At 49.7% G+C, this 19,331-nt stretch overlaps 1 protein-coding gene across 3 annotated transcripts in view; it reads left to right on the forward strand.

Moving 5' to 3' along the window:
- The window catches only part of LAMP2 (lysosomal associated membrane protein 2), a 91,374-nt gene that overhangs the window by 17,374 nt on the left and 54,669 nt on the right, over window positions 1-19,331 (forward strand). For all 3 annotated transcript variants that reach the window (XM_075323902.1, XM_075323901.1, XM_075323899.1), the window contains exons 2-4: window positions 835-953; window positions 10,532-10,745; window positions 17,165-17,320. In XM_075323902.1, coding sequence (XP_075180017.1) covers window positions 835-953; window positions 10,532-10,745; window positions 17,165-17,320 — 489 coding nt within the window. The remainder of the gene's footprint in view (window positions 1-834; window positions 954-10,531; window positions 10,746-17,164; window positions 17,321-19,331) is intronic.

Here is a 19,331-nt window from a genome sequence, read left to right on the forward strand (position 1 = left end):
GCGTTATAGTGAGGATCCAGCGACTTGCAGTTTAACATCTTTCAAAAACGCTACTTGTAGCGTTTTTGAGCTGCGTCCAAATACTGCAAATTGCTGGATCCTGACTAAACAGCACGCAAACGCATGTGAACGCTGGCATGCTGATAGACAGGATCCTGCTTGCTCTACTGAGCATGCCCAGAAGCCAGCCTCCGTGATCAGTCTATCTCTCTCCTCCCTCTGTCTCTCTCCCCCTCCCTCTCCCCCACCTGAGAGCTGCGGACACTCGTAACCAAGGTAAACATCGGGTAACCACTTCTCTTAGTTACCCGATGTTTACGTTGGTTACGTGTGCAGGGAGCCCGGCTCCTAGCAGCTGCAGACGCTTGTAACCAAAGTAAATATCGGGTATCCAAGCAAGTATACCCGATGTTTACCTTGGTTACGAGCCTCGCAGCTGTCAGATGCCGGCTCCCAGTCTGGCACATTTAGCTCCCCTCACTTCCGATCACATGACTCCAATGCCCGCCCCTAAACATCCAGTGACAGGATCCTACAAAGTAACACATGCGTTTGCATGCGTTTTTTGCTGTAAAAGCAGGATCCGCTTTTGCAGCAAACAAACGTTCAGGACGCATGTTAAAAAGACGTAGTGTGAAAGCAGCCTTAGGACTGATCACATCCACATTTCTCAGACTTCTAGGTCAGGTCAGTTTCTTCCATTGCAAAACTTCATTCATTTTCGTCTGTATACTGAGGTGTAGGAATGGGTGACGACGTAGACTGAGCACTTAGGGATGTTGCTAATTAATCTGATTCTCATGTGATTGACATGTTTGGTTTTTTCTTCACCAGGGCTCATGACAACAGAGGCTTTTGAAGTGCAAGTAAAAGATGGATCTAACACTACCTGTACACACGCCAGCATGAGTGTGAACTTCACCATAAGATATGAAACTGAAAGCGGCACCAATGTAAGTGTCACCTAATAATATCCTATCAAAAATGGGAAAGCCAGGCTCCTTTACCCTTAAACTTCATTATTAAAGCGCACCAATCACCAGGATTTTCCTATATAACCTAAAGTCAGTGCTATACTGGCACTATCAGGCTGATTCTCTACATACCATTAGTTGTCAGCTAGGATGTATCTGTTTTGAAAAAGAAGCAAGTAAAGTTTGTAAAATCCGCTTTTTAAATGGCTGCAGCAGCTGATAGCTGGGTTTGGTATTCATAGTTATCCCCTCCCCCTGTTATTTATGCAAATTCTATTTATAAAATTGATTTACTTTGTGACTAGAAGGACCTGTTCTGATGTCTAACCCATGTGACCAGAAGGGGCGGGGCCTCAGCCAACAAACATTTTGCTTCCTGGTATCAGCTATGTTGGCTGAGGCCCCTCCCCTTCTGATTATATGGGTATGACATCAGCACAGGTCCTTTTAGTCACAAAGTAAATCGATTTTCATAATACAATTAGCATAAGTAACAGGGGGAGGGGATTACTATGAATACTCACCCCAGCTATCAGCTGCTGTCATTCAAAAAGCTGCTCATTTTACAAATCTTACTTGCATGTGTTTCAAAACCTATGCATCCTAGCTGACCTGTGTGTGTGTGTGTGTGTGTGTGTGTGTGTGTGTGTGTGTGTGTGTGTATAACCGCTCTATTTAGTAATGCACACACTTAGGCCTTGTGCGCACACTGCAGTTTTACCTGCGGTTTTGCTGCAGAAATTTCTTGAGAAATGTTTGTAACCTTTCTGCAGACATTTCCCATCAAAACCTATGGGAAAAAAAATAGCTGTGTGCACATTGCGTTTTTTTTTTTCTCAAGAACATTCTTTCTGCAGAAATTCTTGAGAAAATGAGCATGTCACTTCTTTTCCACAGTTACCTTCTGCGGTTTTTGCCATAGATAATGGTAAAAATCCGCGGGGACGAACTTGCGGAAAATGCGTGGCAAATCAGCGGCAAATTGCTGCAAAAACGAGGGTGCAGTTTTACTGCGGTTTGTGCCGCGGGTGCAGGATTCTTTCACAGGGTCCGACTTTTTCTTAATAAAAAGTCACTTTCTAGTGCGCATATAGCCTTATACACCTTGGCATGCTCTCTGGAGATGATGTGGGTAACAGCATGAAGCGGTCTCAATAAGAGTATATGGCAGTGTTCCAGGAGCTGTTTTTCTACATAACAAAAGGCCACATATCGCTCCTATTATGTGAGCAGCCTGTGTGGCCTAAACGTGTTACCATGGCCTGCAGCATCACTTGTCTCCTGTTGAGCATCAGAGATGTCATTGGTCAGCAGTTATAAAGGGATTTGCCATCAGCGAATCTTGATGATTTTCGTCAGTGCGATCAGCATGGCAAAAGCATTGCTCAAACTGTCCTTTAAAAGGGTTCTCTGAGATTGAGATAAAATGATGTCACTGATAGAATTAAAATAGCAGCCAGTCTTAGTCATGTATTTATTTGTTTCCAGCTGAAGACATACAGATCCTGAGACCTGTGTTTCAACTGAGCTGTATCACACATACCTCAGTTGGTGGCTAGGAGCAGGGATGTAATATGTGAAGAAATAGATCTTTCTTTGTCGCTCCATTGGGAGACCCAGACAATTGGGTGTATAGGCTATGCCTCCGGAGGCCGCACAAAGTATTACACTTAAAAGTGTAAGGCCCCTCCCCTTCTGCCTATACACCCCCCGTGCTCCCACGGGCTCCTCAGTTTTTTGCTTTGTGCGAAGGAGGTCAGACACGCACGCACAGCTCCACAGATTGGTCAGCAGCAGCTGCTGACCATGTCGGATGGAAGAAAAGTGGGCCCATATAGAGCCCCCAGCATGCTCCCTTCTCACCCCACTCTTGTCGGTGTTGTAAGGTTGAGGTATCCATTGCGGGTACGGAGGCTGGAGCCCACATGCTGTTTTCCTTCCCCATCCCCCTCAGGGCTCTGGGCGAAGTGGGATCCTATCGGTCTCCAGGCACTGAGACCGTGCTTCATCCACAACTCCTGTGGAGCCTGCTGGATAGGAGCCGGGTGTCGTTCAGGGACATGGCCCTGCTACTTGGAGGTACTCTGTATCCCTGTGGGGACAGCGCACAGCAACACTCCAGCTTTGCTGGGTGTGCTAGTGCACCGGAGACCACGGCGCTGACCGGGTTAATATGTGCCATTACACACTCAGCGTTGCTGAGTGTGTTTATGTATAGGGACTGCCGCACTGACCGCCGCGGCCATGGAAACACTGCGGCGCGGCTGGGACTTGTAGTGCGCCGGGGACTTTCACGCCGGCCGCGCTTTTACGGCGGCCGCGTTTATTACTAGAGTCCCCGGCTTTTTGCGGCCTAGTTTCCTTTCCTCCCGCCCACAGCCCTGACAGGCAGGGGAAGGGTGGGACGCTGCACAGAACGAGCAGCACTGAGGGCTGGAGCATGCTTTGCATACTCCAACCCTCTCACTGTGCACAGTGCGGGCACCAGTTCCCGCTCTTTCTGGGTCACGCCCACGGCTCCCTCCTCTCCTCAGGACGCCGGCAGCCATTCCTGTCAGCTCCTCGGACGCTGCAGAGGGGGACAAAGTCTGGGAGACCCAGGCAGGGACTCTGGTGGCCTCACAACCGCTTTAGGCGGGTGGTAAGCAGCACCTGTGGTGCTAGCCCCATTGTGCAGTAGTGTAACATTATATGTTTATGGTATATATGTTTTACACTGTATGGTGCACAGTTGATTTCTGGCTATATACCCTATTGTGTTACTCAGGGAAGATAATAGCATGGCGCCCACGAAAGGCAGGGGTTCCAAAACACAGGCTTATTATGTTGCCTGCGCCGCATGTACGACCCCGCTACCGGCAGGTTCCACTGACCCTCATTGTGTGCACTGTTCGGCCCCTGTGGCACTTACTCAGCCGGAGCCTCTGCTAAGAGGGGCCCAGGGGGAACCACCTGCTAACACTGTTCAGGTGACGGGGACGGAGTTTGCAAAACTCTGAGACTATGGCTAAGATACTAGAAGCCTTGCAGTCCAGGCCGGTATCTCAGCACAGGGACTCTGTTGAATCTTTGTTCCCTGGCCCACCTCAGCTGGACCAACAATGTCCTCCCGGGGTATCTCATGGATCCCAGGCTGAGGGTTCTGACACAGACCCCAGCCCCAGACCGACTAAGCGAGCTCGCTTAGATTTTCCCTCGACATCATCATATTGTGCAGGGTCTCAGAGGGGGGAATCTCTGGTTGATGATGCATAGACAGCTAATCAGGATTCTGATCCTGAGGCCGCTCTCAATCTTGATACTCCGGACGGGGACGCCATAGTGAACGACCTTATTGCGTCCATCAATCGTATGTTGGATATTTCTCCCTCAGCTCCTCCGGTGGAGGAGTCGGCTTCTCAGCAGGAGAAATTCCGTTTCAGGTTTCCCAAGCGTACACAGAGTATGTTTCTGGACCACTCTGATTTCAGAGAGGCAGTCCAGAATCACCATGCTTGTCCAGATAAGCGTTTTTCTAAGCGCCTTAAGGATACACGTTATCCTTTTCCCCCTGACGTGGTCAAAAGTTGGGCTCAGTGTCCCAAAGTGGATCCTCCAATCTCCAGACTGGCAGCTAGATCCATACTTGCAGTGGAAGATGGGGCTTCACTCAAAGATGCCACTGACAGGCAGATGGAACTCTGGTTGAAATCCATCTATGACGCTATCGGCGCTTCTTTTGCCCCAGCGTTCGCAGCCGTATGGGCGCTACAAGCTATCTCAGCAGGTCAAGCGCAAATTGACGCAGCCACACGCACGTCCGCGCCACAGGTGGCGTCCATTACCACTCAGACGTCGGCATTTGCGTCTTACGCTATTAATGCTGTCCTGGACTCTGCGAGCCGTACGGCGGTTGCAGCCGCCAATTCGGTGGTACTCCGCAGGGCCTTGTGGCTACGGGAATGGAAGGCAGATTCTGTTTCCAAAAAGCGCTTAACCAGTTTGCCAATTTCTGGCGACCGATTGTTTGGCGAGCGTTTGGATGAAATCATCAAACAATCCAAGGGAAAGGATACATCCTTACCCCAGCCCAAACCGAACATACCCCAACAGAGGAAGGGGCAGTCGAGGTTTCGGTCCTTTCGGGGCGCGGGCAGGTCCCAATTCTCCTCGTCCAAAAGGCCTCAGAAAGATCAAAGGAACTCTGATGCATGGCGGTCTAAGTCACGTCCTAAAAAGGCCACCGGAGGTGCCGCTACCAAAGCGGCTTCCTCATGACTTTCGGCCTCCTCACTCCGCATCTTCGGTCGGTGGCAGGCTCTCCCGCTTTTGCGACGCCTGGCTGCCACGGGTAAAAGACCGTTGGGTGAGAGACATTCTGTCTCACGGTTACAAGATAGAGTTCACCTCTCGTCCCCCGACTCGATTCTTCAGGTCATCCCCGCCTCCCGAGCGAGCCGAGGCTCTTCTGCAGGCGCTGGGCACTCTGAAGGCAGAAGGAGTGGTGGTCCCTGTTCCTCTTCAGCAACAGGGCCACGGTTTTTACTCCAACTTGTTTGTGGTCCCAAAGAAGGACGGGTCTTTCCGTCCTGTCCTGGACCTGAAACTTCTCAACAAACACGTAAAGACCAGGCGGTTCCGGATGGAATCCCTCCGCTCCGTCATCGCCTCAATGTCCCAAGGAGATTTCCTTGCATCGATCGATATCAAAGATGCTTATCTCCACGTACCGATTGCTCCAGAGCACCAGCGCTTCTTGCGCTTCGCCATAGAAAACGAACACCTGCAGTTCGTGGCACTGCCGTTCGGCCTGGCAACAGCCCCACGGGTTTTCACCAAGGTTATGGCTACTGTAGTAGCGGTCCTCCACTCTCAGGGTCACTCGGTGATCCCTTACTTGGACGATCTCCTGATCAAGGCACCCTCTCAAGAGGCATGCCAACACAGCCTCGACGCTACCCTGGAGACTCTCCAGAGTTTCGGGTGGATCATCAATTTTCCAAAGTCAAATCTGACACCGGCCCAATCGCTCACATACCTTGGCATGGAGTTTCATACCCTCTCAGCGATAGTGAAGCTTCCGCTGATCAAGCAGCGGTCACTACAGACAGGGGTACAATCTCTCCTTCAAGGCCAGTCACACCCCTTGAGGCGCCTCATGCACTTCCCGGGGAAGATGGTGGCAGCAATGGAGGCAGTTCCTTTCGCGCAGTTTCACCTGCGTCCTCTTCAATGGGACATCCTACGCAAATGGGACAGGAAGCCGACGTCCCTCGACAGGAACGTCTCCCTCTCTCAGGCGACCAAAGCTTCCCTTCGGTGGTGGCTTCTTCCCACTTCATTATCGAAAGGGAAATCCTTCCTACCCCCATCCTGGGAGGTGGTCACGACGGACGCGAGTCTGTCAGGGTGGGGAGCGGTTTTTTTCTCCACCACAGGGCTCAGGGTACGTAGACCCAGCAAGAGTCCTCGCTTCAGATCAATGTTCTGGAAATACGGGCAGTGTATCTTGCCCTGAAAGCGTTCCAGCAGTGGCTGGAAGGCAAGCAGATCAGAATTCAGTCGGACAATTCCACAGCGGTGGCATACATCAACCACCAAGGCGGCACACGCAGTCGGCAAGCCTTCCAGGAAGTCCGGCGGATTTTGATGTGGGTGGAAGCCACGGCCCTCCACCATCTCTGCAGTTCACATTCCAGGCGTGGAAAACTGGGAAGCAGATTATCTCAGTCGCCAGGGCATGGACGCAGGGGAATGGTCCCTTCACCCGGACGTGTTTCAGGAGATCTGTTGCCGCTGGGGGGTGCCGGACGTCGATCTCATGGCGTCCCGGCACAACAACAAGGTACCAGCGTTCATGGCACGGTCTCAAGATCCCAGAGCTCTGGCGGCAGACGCCTTAGTTCAGGATTGGTCGCAGTTTCAGCTCCCTTATGTGTTTCCTCCGCTGGCACTGTTGCCCAGAGTGTTACGCAAGATCAGGGCCGACTGCCGCCGCGTCATCCTCGTCGCTCCAGACTGGCCGAGGCGGTCGTGGTACCCGGATCTGTGGCATCTCACGGTCGGCCAACCGTGGGCACTACCAGACCGACCAGACTTGCTATCTCAAGGGCCGTTTTTCCATCTGAATTCTGCGGCCCTCAACCTGACTGTGTGGCCATTGAGTCCTGGATCCTAGCGTCTTCAGGGTTATCTCAAGACGTCATTGCCACTATGAGACAGGCTAGGAAACCAACGTCCGCCAAGATCTACCACAGGACGTGGAAGATTTTCCTGTCGTGGTGCTCTGCTCAGGGTTTTTCTCCCTGGCCTTTTGCCTTGCCCACTTTTCTGTCCTTCCTTCAATCTGGACTGGAAAAGGGTTTGTCGCTCGGCTCCCTTAAGGGACAAGTCTCTGCGCTCTCTGTGTTTTTCCAGAAGCGCCTAGCCAGACTTCCACAGGTACGCACGTTCCTGCAGGGGGTTTGTCACATCGTTCCTCCTTACAAGCGGCCGTTAGAACCCTGGGATCTGAACAGGGTGCTGATGGTTCTTCAGAAACCACCATTCGAGCCAATGAGAGATATTTCTCTCTCACGCCTTTCGCAGAAAGTGGTTTTTCTAGTAGCAGTCACTTCACTTCGGAGAGTGTCTGAGCTAGCAGCGCTGTCATGCAAAGCCCCTTTCCTGGTTTTTCACCAGGACAAGGTGGTTCTGCGTCCGGTTCCGGAATTTCTCCCTAAGGTGGTATCCCCCTTTCATCTCAATCAGGATATCTCCTTACCTTCTTTTTGTCCTCATCCAGTTCACCAATGTGAAAAGGATTTGCACTTGTTAGATCTAGTGAGAGCACTCAGACTCTACATTTCTCGTACGGCGCCCCTGCGCCGCTCGGATGCACTCTTTGTCCTTGTCGCTGGCCAGCGTAAAGGGTCACAGGCTTCCAAATCAACCTTGGCTCGGTGGATCAAGGAGCCAATTCTCGAAGCCTACCGTTCGGCTGGGCTTCCGGTTCCCTCAGGGCTGAAGGCCCATTCTACCAGAGCCGTGGGCGCGTCCTGGGCTTTGAGGCACCAGGCTACGGCTCAGCAGGTGTGTCAGGCGGCTACCTGGTCGAGCCTGCACACTTTCACGAAACACTATCAGTTGCATACCTATGCTTCGGCGGATGCCAGCCTAGGTAGACGAGTCCTTCAGGCGGCGGTTGCCCACCTGTAGGAAGAGGCCGTTTTACGGCTCTCTTACGAGGTATTATTTTACCCACCCAGGGACTGCTTTTGGACGTCCCAATTGTCTGGGTCTCCCAATGGAGCGACAAAGAAGGGAATTTTGTTTACTTACCGTAAATTCCTTTTCTTCTAGCTCCAATTGGGAGACCCAGCACCCGCCCCTGTTTTTTTGTGTACACATGTTGTTCATGTTGAATGGTTTCAGTTCTCCGATATTCCTTCGGATTGAAGTTACTTTAAACCAGTTTATAATTCTTTTTCCTCCTTCTTGCTTTTGCACCAAAACTGAGGAGCCCGTGGGAGCACAGGGGGTGTATAGGCAGAAGGGGAGGGGCTTAACACTTTTAAGTGTAGTGCTTTGTGCGGCCTCCGGAGGCATAGCCTATACACCCAATTGTCTGGGTCTCCCAATTGGAGCTAGAAGAAAAGGAATTTACGGTAAGTAAACAAAATTCCCTTCATCCCTCAATGACCATAAAGAGGGTTTATCTCTGGGTTAATCCTCTTCAGTGTTTAAGGCCACATGCACACATTGTATTATTTTTACTTGAGTATTTGTTCCACTCCTGGTTTTGTTTTACAATCGGAGGAATTATAATAAAAATACTTGCATCACTTCTGCATATTCTTTTCCCCACTATTGGTTTTGGCTTACAAATACTAAGGTAATAAAACCTCACCAAGTACTCAACGTGTGCACATGGCCTAATTTTTTTCCTTTCCAGTTGTGCACAAAATACCTCTGTGCAGTGCTTAAAGCTATTAGGCCATGTGCCCACGGGAGCTCGTACCTGCGGATATATCCACAGGTACGGCCGCAGGTTTACCGCAGCTGCCTGCCGGCATCCGCAGTTGTTTTTAGCTGCAGTAGTACAGCGAAATAGCTGCGGTAAACCTGTAGACATTCATGTGGCTTACCTGCGGACGTCCCGGCCTCTATCTCCATAGTTTCCGCAGGTAATTCCGCAGGAATAATTGACATGCAGTTATGTGCGGCTGTGGGACATCCGCAGCATATTCCGCAGCCGCACATTCTGCAGCGTGGACACACACTCCCCATGTCCCATAGGATAACATGGAGAGTGTCAGTACATGCTGAAACCTGCAGATTTATCTGGAAAATCCAGATAACACCGCAGGTTTTCCGTGGCAAAATCCGCAGAAGCAAGTTTCCGTGGGCACATAGCCTTAGACTTACAGAGGAGCTGGAGATCTCCTCTTTGAACACAACCTTTTTCTTCGCTTATGACAGCTGTGCTACCGGCCGGCTATTGATTGAAGCGTGTGTGATTCAGTTTCTCAGTTCAAAAGGTACTCGGGAGCTGTATGTCTTCGGTCCGTAGCATGTACTGATGTGAGAATAGGACGGGTTGCAGATTAAATTCTATCATTTTTGGAGAACCCCTTTAAAACTTCATTCATAGCAGCCAAGGTGTTTAATGGGAATCTGTCCACAGGTTTTTGCTCCCTCATCTGAGAGCAGCATAATGTAGAGACAGAGACCCTGATTCTAGTGATGTCACTTACTGAGCTGTTTGCTGTCATTTTGATAGTCAATGTTTTCTCTGCTATAGATTTAGCAGTTATACAGAGCTCATGAGTACGCTGGACTACCTGCAGCACCCAAAGTAGTCCTGTAATGATAATCTACTGCTAATTAAACAGATTTTATCAAAACTGCACTAAGCAGCCCAGTAAGTGACAGCACTGGAATTGGGGTTTCTGTCTCTACATTATGCTGCTCTCAGATAGGTGGGAAAAACCTGGTAACAGATTCCCTTTGTGTTATTTTGGCACATTGAGCTCATACTTGATACTGTGAGATGATATTTTTTTAAACATTTTGGCTTCCCCTTCCCTCCCCCCATCCTTTTCATTCTTTCAATATGTTTATCCATCCTCTGACATCCATAATGTTGTGACTTTTTTTTCATGTTGCAGATTGTATATAGGGTCTTCTGCTAAAAATAACAGTTGACAGTACCTGTAAGATGCCACGTTCTTTGGGGATCGTAACTGTTCTAGTCTAAACTACAGTGGTTATAGATATTGGGGGGGGGGGATCTGTGATGCCTCTTCCCCCTTTCCCCCTCCCCCCCCCCCCCCCACCCCACAGTACCAGACGTGACGGCTGGCGTTTTCTTCAGTTATCTGACTGCTGCAGTCAATCATTGTCTTCAGCGGTCACGTATCATACATGTAAATGTTACTGCTGAGGTTCATAGGATGTCATCGCTTCTATTACTGACAGGGAACACTCCGAGCGGGAATCCACGGAGTTAGTAATGATCTTTTAGTTTAGAACAAGTTTTTATAAAGTCCAGTAAAGCCGCTTTAAATATTTCCTTTTTTTCTTTCTCTACCATTCAGCGCAGTGTAACCTTTAGTGCCCCGGATGAGGTGACTACAATCGGCAGCACATGTGGCACCAGTGACGACGCTGCCTTGTTGGTAGTTAACTTTGTGAACAACCATTCATGGAGTGTGAACTTCACCCGGAATAGTACGATGTACAGTATCGATATGATCGTTTTCACCTACAATACTAATGACAGCACACTCTTCCCAGACGCCAAAAGAAAAGGTAATCGCTTTACTTGGGAAAAGCCTTGAAGAATGCATTCTACTTTTTTTTTTTTTTTTTTTTTTTTTTGTCTCTTTTAACCCCTTCAGCTTCCAGCCTGTTTTCACCTTAAAGACCCGGCCATTTTTTGCAATTTTGACCAGTGTCACTTTGACAGGTTATAACTCTGGAACACTTCAACGGACCCTGGCGATTCTGAGATTGTTTTTTCGTGACATATTGTACTTCATATCAGTGGTAAATTTAGGCCGATATGTTTTGTGTTTATTTGTGAAAATTTCGGAAATTTGGCGAAAATTTTGAAAATTTTGCAATTTTCAAAATTTGAAATTTTATGCCCATAAATCTGAGAGATATGTCACACAAAAAAGTTACTAAATAACATTTACCACATGTCTACTTTACACCAGCGCAATTTTTGAAAAAAAAAAAATTTCCGTTAGGAAGTTAGAAGGGTTCAAAGTTCATCACCACCAATTTCTCATTTTTCCAACAAAATTTACAAAAAAAAATTTTTTAGGTACCACATCACATTTGGAGTGATTTGAGAAACCTAGGCGACAGAAAATACCCAAAAGTGACCCAATTCTAAAATCTGCACCCCTCACTCTGCTCAAAACCACATCCAAGAAGTTTATTAACCCTTTAAGAGCTTCACAGCAACCAAAGCAATGTAGACGAAAAAATGAAAATTTTACTTTAACACAAAAATGTTACTATAGCCATAAAAATTAGTATTTTCACAAGGGTATCAGGAAAATTGCATCATAAAATGTATTGTGCATTTTCTCCTGAGTATGCAGATACCCCATATGTGGTGGTAATCAAATGTTTGGGCACACAGCAGGACTCGGAAGGCAAGGAGCGCCATTTGAATTTTTGAGTGCAAAATTAGCTGCACTCATTAGCGGACGCCATGTCTGGTTTGAAGACTCCCCGCGGTGCCTAAACAATGGAGCTCCCCCATAAGTGACCCCATTTTGGAAACTAGAGCCCTCAAATATTTTTTCTAGATGTTTGATGTGCACTTTGAACCCCTGGGGGCTTCACAGAAGTTTATAACGTTGAGCTGTGAAAAGAAAAAAAATTTTTTTTACCACAAAACTGTTGCTTCAACCAGGTAGCTTTTTTATCACAAGGGTATCAGGAAAAAATGCACCATAAAATGTATTGTGCATTTTCTCCTGAGTACACAGATACCCCATATGTGGTGGAAAGCAAATGTTTGGGCGCACGGCAGGACTCGGAAGGCAAGGAGCGCCATTTCACAGCAAAATTGGTTGGAATTATTAGCGGACGCCATGTTGCGTTTGGAGACCCCCCTGAAGTGCCTAAACAATGGAGCTCCCCCACAATTGACCCCATTTTGGAAACTAGACCCCTCATGGAATTTATCTAGCTGTTTAGTGAGCACTTTGAACCCCTGGAGGCTTCACAAACGTTTGTAATGTTCAGCCGTGAAAATATTTTATTCTTTTTTTTACCACAAAACTGTTGCTTCAACCAGGTAGCTTTTTTTTCCACAAGGGTATCAGGAAAAAATGCACCATAAAATGTATTGTGCAATTTCTCCTGAGTACACAGATACCTTATATGTGGTGGAAATCAATTGTTTGGGCGTACGGCGGGGCTCAGAAGAGAAGGAGCGCCATTTCACAGTAAAATTGATTGGAATTATTAGCAGACGCCATGTTTCATTTGGAGACCCCCTGAGGTGCCTAAACAATGGAGCTCCCCCACATGTGATCCCAATTTGGAAACTAGACCCCCCCCCCCCGCCCCATACAAAAAAAATTAGTTTGGCGAAATAAAAAATACAGGCATCAGTAAAAAAAAAAAAAAAAAAAAAAAAAATGAGCGCCTGCCACTAAGACCAGTGCCAAACGTGAGAGCAATGCACGAGTCTCGCATCGCATCATCCACTGCAGTCTGGAAGCGAGCAACTGCGCTGGATAATGCGATGCGAGAGGGCGGGGCGGCAGATGAGAAAGGGCGCAGCGGATGGAAGATGGGAAAGGGCGCAGCGGGTGGAGGAGCGGATGGATGATGGGAAAGGGCGCAGCGGATGGATGATGGGAAATGGCGCAGCGGATGGATGGGAAATGGCGCAGCGGATGGAGGATGGGGGGGGGGGAGGTGAGATGGGGATACCTACCTTACAGGATGGATCTAGGCAGCAGGATCACAGCAGACAGAAGAGGCAGCAGATGAAGGAGGCAACAGATCGAGGAGGGTGAGAGGGGGCAGTAGATGGAAAATGGGAGAGAGCAGGCAGCAGATCGGGGAGGGGGGCAGAGTCTGATGGGAGAGAGAGATGGCACATGGAGGAGGGGGGGCCCCGGGGGGAGGGTGGCTTGCAGCACATGTAGGGGGAGGGTGGCTTGCAGCACATGTAGGGGGAGGGTGGCTTGCAGCACATGTAGGGGGAGGGTGGCTTGCAGCACATGTAGGGGGAGGGTGGCTTGCAGCACATGTAGGGGGAGGGTGGCTTGCAGCACATGTAGGGGGAGGGTGGCTTGCAGCACATGTAGGGGGAGGGTGGCTTGCAGCACATGTAGGGGGAGGGTGGCTTGCAGCACATGTGGGGGGAGGGTGGCTGGCTTGCAGCACATGTGGGGGGAGGGTGGCTGGCTTGCAGCACATGTGGGGGGAGGGTGGCTGGCTTGCAGCACATGTGGGGGGAGGGTGGCTGGCTTGCAGCACATGTGCTGCAAGCCACCCTCCCCCCACATGTGCTGCAAGCCAGCCACCCTCCCCCCACATGTGCTGCAAGCCAGCCACCCTCCCCCCACATGTGCTGCAAGCCACCCTCCCCCCACGTGGGGGGAGGGTGGCTTGCAGCACATGGTGGGATAGGAGGTGTGGCGAAGGAGGCGGTGGCCGCCGATCGGGAACAGTGGGGGCCGATTCGGGGGCAGCAGCGGCTGAAAAAGGTGGGTGCGACGGCGGCGGGGACAGTGGCGAGCATGGCGGCGGGGACAGCGGTGGATCGGGAGCGGCGGCGGGGACAGCGGTGGATCGGGAGCATGGCGGCGGGGACAGCGGTGGATCGGGAGCATGGCGGCGGGGACAGCGGTGGATCGGGAGCATGGCGCCGGGGACAGCGGTGGAGCGCGTGCAGCGGCGGGGCGATCGGACACAGCGGCGGGGACAGCGGTGCATCGGGAGCAGCGGCGGGGACAGCGGTGGATCGGGAGCCTGGCGGCGGGGCGATCTGAGACAGCGGTGGATCGGGAGCAGCGGCAGGGCGATCGGAGACAGCGGCGGGGACAGCGGTGGATCGGGAGCAGCGGCGGGGCGATCGGAGACAGCGGCGGGGACAGCGGTGCATCTGGAGCAGCGGCGGGGACAGCGGTGGAGCGTGTGCAGCGGCGGGGACAGCGGTGCATCCGGGAGCAGCGGCGGGGACAGCGGGGCGATCGGACACAGCGGCGGGGACAGCGGTGCATCGGGAGCAGCGGCGGGGACAGCGGTGGAGCGCGTGCAGCGGCGGGGCGATCTGACACAGCGGTGGAGCGGGAGCATGGCGCTGGGGACAGCGGTGGATCGGGAGCAGCGGCGGGGCGATCTGAGACAGCGGCTGGGACAGCGGTGGATCGGGAGCAGCGGCGGGGCGATCGGGGACAGGGGCGGGCGGCGGGGACAGCAACTTACCGCTCTCCTCGGCTTCCAGGGACGGTCACAGGCCGCAGATCCACATTGATTGGAGAGAGCGGTCACAAGACCGGTCTCTCCAATCAGAGCTGGGGGCGGGTGAAGCATCAATCACCCAGCTCCAGCCAATGGCCAGTGCTACAGCAGCACTGATCAGGGCTGGATTTCAATGTTCCAGCCATTTTTTAATGGCTGGAACATTACAGTGGCTGTAATTGGCTGAGCGGCGTTCGTCAGCCAATCACAGCCTCTGTAGATTCGGGGAGGAGGCACCACCCCTCCTGAGGTCAGGCAGAGGTCCCCTCCTTCCCGAATCTACCGTTTAATTAAACAAATTTCACTCCCCGGGGCTCTGGGACCGCGATTTCGCCATGACGTACTGAGTACGTCATGGGTCGTTTAGCACCATGTCACCATGACGTACTCAGTACGTCAAAGGTCGTTAAGGGGTTAAAGGGCTGTTCCGGTTCAGTACAAAATGGCCTATAAATTAATTGATGTAACCTATGATATTGCAGTAAATTTTCTGCATCAATACTTTACTGTTACCACTGAATGTGTCCTGGTCATGTGATGTAACAAGCCAAGGACCTGTCGCCACATGACCTGGAAATGGTACTGAGGCTATCTGGCAGGGCTGCATGGTCTTCATAATGTCACTTCTTGAACAGCTTTCCTGGTGGTTGTCCATGGGTCCTATGGAGTAACTTCATGCTCAGTTTTCCAACCTTATGGTTCACAGTGTTATGAACAAGTAAAAAGAACACAAGGTGAAATGTAATAAACTCCACGAGAGACTACAGTAGCTTCTGTCTCTTCTAAACATTGGTGAGTGCCACTCCTCACACCGGTCTGCTGCTCCTTCTATTGAGCCACAGCTCTGTCCTTTAAGGAGAACCAACCACCATGATTTTTCTATGTGAAGTAAAGGCAGTGCCATACAGGCAGTAAGATGCTGAATCCAGGCATACCTGTTATAGAAAGAGCTGATGCTTAGTTGAAGAAATATCTTTAATCCACTGAGCTTAGTGTCAGTGTCACCAGCAGGTTGCAAAAGAGAGATTGGAAGAGTCAGGCATAAAATGGGCATCTTTTAGCCACATCCCACACTGACTGCTTCATTGTGAAAAATGCCCTTTGGAAAAGGACAATGAATGCCACACAACTCCAAGCACACTTAAGGGGTGTAAGGGCAGCTTTGCACACTACGACATCGCAGGTGCGATGTCGGTGGGGTCAAATCGAAAGTGACGCACATCCGGCGTCACTTGCAATGTCGTAGTGTGTAAATCCTAGATGTTACGATGAACGAGCTAAAAAGCGTCGTTATCGTATCATCGGTGCAGGCTCCGACATTTCCATAATGTCGGTGCCGCGACAGGTATGATGTAGTTCCTCGTTCCTGCGGCAGCACACATCGCTGTGTATGAAGCCGCAGGAGCGAGGGACATCTCCTCACCTGCCGCCAGCGGCTATACGGAAGGAAGGAGGTGGGCGGGATGTTTACATCCTGCTCATCTCCGCCGCCTGCCGTGTGACGTCGCTGTGACTTCGCACGACCCGCCCCCTTAGGAAGGAGGCGGGTCGCCGGCCAGAGCGACAGTCGCAGGGCAGGTGAGTGGATGTGAAGCTGGCGTAGTGATAATTATCGCTACGCCAGCTATCACAAGATATCGTACCTGCGACAGGGGCGGGGACTATCGCGTGCAACATCGCAGCATCGGCTTGCGATGTCGCAACGTGCAAAGCCCGCCTAAGAGGCACCCAAGTATCACGTCAGACCATTCCAAACCACATGGTTTGTTTTCTAGACGACCTACAAAGGGTACCTGGCCACACCACTAGGCACAGGGAGCAACTGTGCTGGACGCGGGACCAGTGAACCTCTATGCTGTTCACTGATCAAAGTTGATTGACGTCCCCAACGTCGTTGGGGACGTCAAGGAGAGCGTTATAAATCAACCACTGTTGTCACTAGACGAGCCTTTGGTGGTGGTGTTAGTGTGGGTAAGTGTGTGTAGTCAATACAGAACTGCCCTAGCCATTGTGAATAGTACAGTGACAACCCCCTACTATTAGTAACCTCATTAATCCAGTCCTTGTGCCTATGCATGAACAACAGACCTAATTTCATCTTCATGGATGACCATGCTCCAACTCATCGCGGTCGCATCATTAGGGAACGGCTGCTGGAGACTGGGGTCCTCAGTGCAGGCCGCTCCATCTATCTCCAGACCTGAATTCCCTATTGAAGAAGAGTTGGGACGCCATGCTTCAGCAGGCAATAACTCCACTTGTGAACAGCAGGAGACGTCGTTGTCAGCTGTAGTTGATTCTCAAGGCCACGTGACAAATTGAGACATTGACATTTTATATTTCTTTTGAGTGTACCCACCACTGTTGGCTTTTGTTTCAGTAAACTGAGATGAGGAAGTCACCGTTGCTGATTCCGCTTAAATGCCCGAGATTCATGATATTATATCGCTGTAGCGTGAAGTAGTTACATTTTCCGTAAATTTCACCCGAAAGCCAAATATCCCTAACTTTTTGTGAGTAGTGTATATAAAAATCGCCTCTTATTTTTTTTCCAATTAATCCTTGCAGACCTGTTATTGGAGTAGCGTGATGTCTCTTCCAGTGTCTCGGGAAGTGACCGTGTTGGTCAAAAGAACTTGCATCAGCATCAAAAACTATCACTTAATGTTATCTGCCTGCAAGTAATCAAAAGTGTACTAATGTATAGACTTTTTGTTTTTCCTCTTCAGGGCTATTAACTACAGTCAAATCTGTTAATGATCCAATACCAATTAATGCAACCTATACATGTTTACAACAAAAAGATGTGATAACAGATAATGTTGTACAAGTCTACTGGAATGTTTCCCTGTTGGCATATGCCCAGGGAGTGACCATAAAGAGGGGTAAGTGAATTCACTATTGGCGTTTGCTCTCACGTGATGTAATTACTACAGATTTTTCTATCTGGTTTGAGCCCTTTTGTTTAAACCAAGATCATCATTAGTCAAACAGGCTCCTGCTTTACAATGCTAAAGTGTGGATGTCCCCATATGGGTAAGAGAGGTGCAGCAGTCCTGCACCTGTGCATACAATACATACAGTATATCATAAAAGTGAGTACGCCACTCACATTTTTGTAAATATTTTATTTTCACAGAATAACACTGAAGATATGAGACTTGCATATGATGTAGTCAGTGTACAGCTTGTATAACAGTGTAAATTTTTGTCCCCTATAAATAACTCAACACACAGCCATTAATGTGAAAACCGCTGGCAACAAAAGTGAGTATACCCCTCAAAACATGGTTAAATTGTGCCCAATTAGCCATTTTCCCTCCCGGATGTCATGTAACCCATTAGTGTTACAAGGTCTCAGGTGTGATTGGGGAGCAGGGGTGTTAAATTTGGTGTTGTCACTCACACACTCCCATGCTGGTCACTGGAAGATCCTCTTGGCAAAGAATTCTGAGGATCTGAAAAAAAAAATTGTTGCTCTACACAAACTCTGAAACTGAGCTGCAGTACAGTGGCCAAGACCATACAGCGGTTTAATAAGACAGGTTCCACTCAGAACAGGCCTCACCATGGTCGACCAAAGATGTTCAGGTCATGTGCTCAGCCTCCTATCCAGAGGTTGTCTTATCAAAATAGACATGAGTGCTGCCGACATTGCTGCAGTGGTTTCAGGCATGGGGGAGGTCCGCCTGTCGGGGCTCAGACCATACACCGCACACTGCATCAGATTGGTCTACACATCTGTCATTCCACAAGCAAGCAGACTAAGGACGGGGATTACTGGAACCATGTCATTTGGTCTGATGAGACGAATAGAACCTTATTTGGTTCAGGTGATGTCACACGTGTGCGGCAGCCTCCAGGTGAGGCATACAAAAAAAGTGTATCCTCACTACAGTCAAGCATGGTCGTGTCGTGGTTTGGGGCTGCTTGACTGCTACCGTCAGTAGGGAGCTACAGTTCATTGAGGGAACTAATGAATACCAACATGTACTGTGACATACTGAAACATAGCATGATTTCCCCCCCCCCCCTCTCTCCATTCAGAAACTAGGCCACAGTGCAGTGTTCCAACATAACTACCCTAAACACACCTCAAAGATGATCACTGCCTTGCTAAAGAAACTGAGGGCAAAGAAGTCTCTCCAGACCTAAACCCTATTGAGCATCTGTGGAGCCCCCTTAAACAGAAGGTGGTGGAGAGCAAGGTTTCGAACTTCCACCAGCTCCGTGATGTCATGGAGGATAGAAGAGGATCCATTGGCTCCTGTGAGGCTCTAGTGACCTTTGTGTTAAAGAGAGTTAAGGCAGTTCCTGAAAATAATGGCGGCCACACAAAAAAGTCACACTTTTGGCACAATTTGGCCATTGTCACTTAGGGGAACTCGCTTTTATTGCCTGCGGTTTAGACGTTAATGGCTGTTGAGTTTAGCGGAAATACCAGATTTACACTGTTATACAAGCTGTACACTGCCTACTTTACATTGTATCACAGGGGCAGATCTTCAATGTTATCCTTTCAAAAGATATAAAATATTTACAAAAAGTGGTGTATTCACTTGTTTTATACTGTAGACTCCATGCCACAAAACTGCTCTGATCACACTCTTGTATATAAAATATTGTCTTTATTAACGGGACTTCAAAATCCAAGGATAATGACAAATTAAAACCACTTAAAGGGAACCTGTCACCATTATTTCTTTTTCGCTCTATTGGGAGACCCAGACAATTGGGTGTATAGGCTATGCCTCCGGAGGCCGCACAAAGTACTACACTCAAAAGTGTTAGGCCCCTCCCCTTCTGCCAATACACCCCCCGTGCTCCCACGGGCTGCTCAGTTTTTTGCTTTGTGCGAAGGAGGTCAGACACGCACAGCACAGCTCCACAGATTAG

Source organism: Anomaloglossus baeobatrachus, chromosome 9 (genome assembly GCF_048569485.1).
Source record: "Anomaloglossus baeobatrachus isolate aAnoBae1 chromosome 9, aAnoBae1.hap1, whole genome shotgun sequence".
Lineage (NCBI taxonomy): Eukaryota > Metazoa > Chordata > Amphibia > Anura > Aromobatidae > Anomaloglossus > Anomaloglossus baeobatrachus.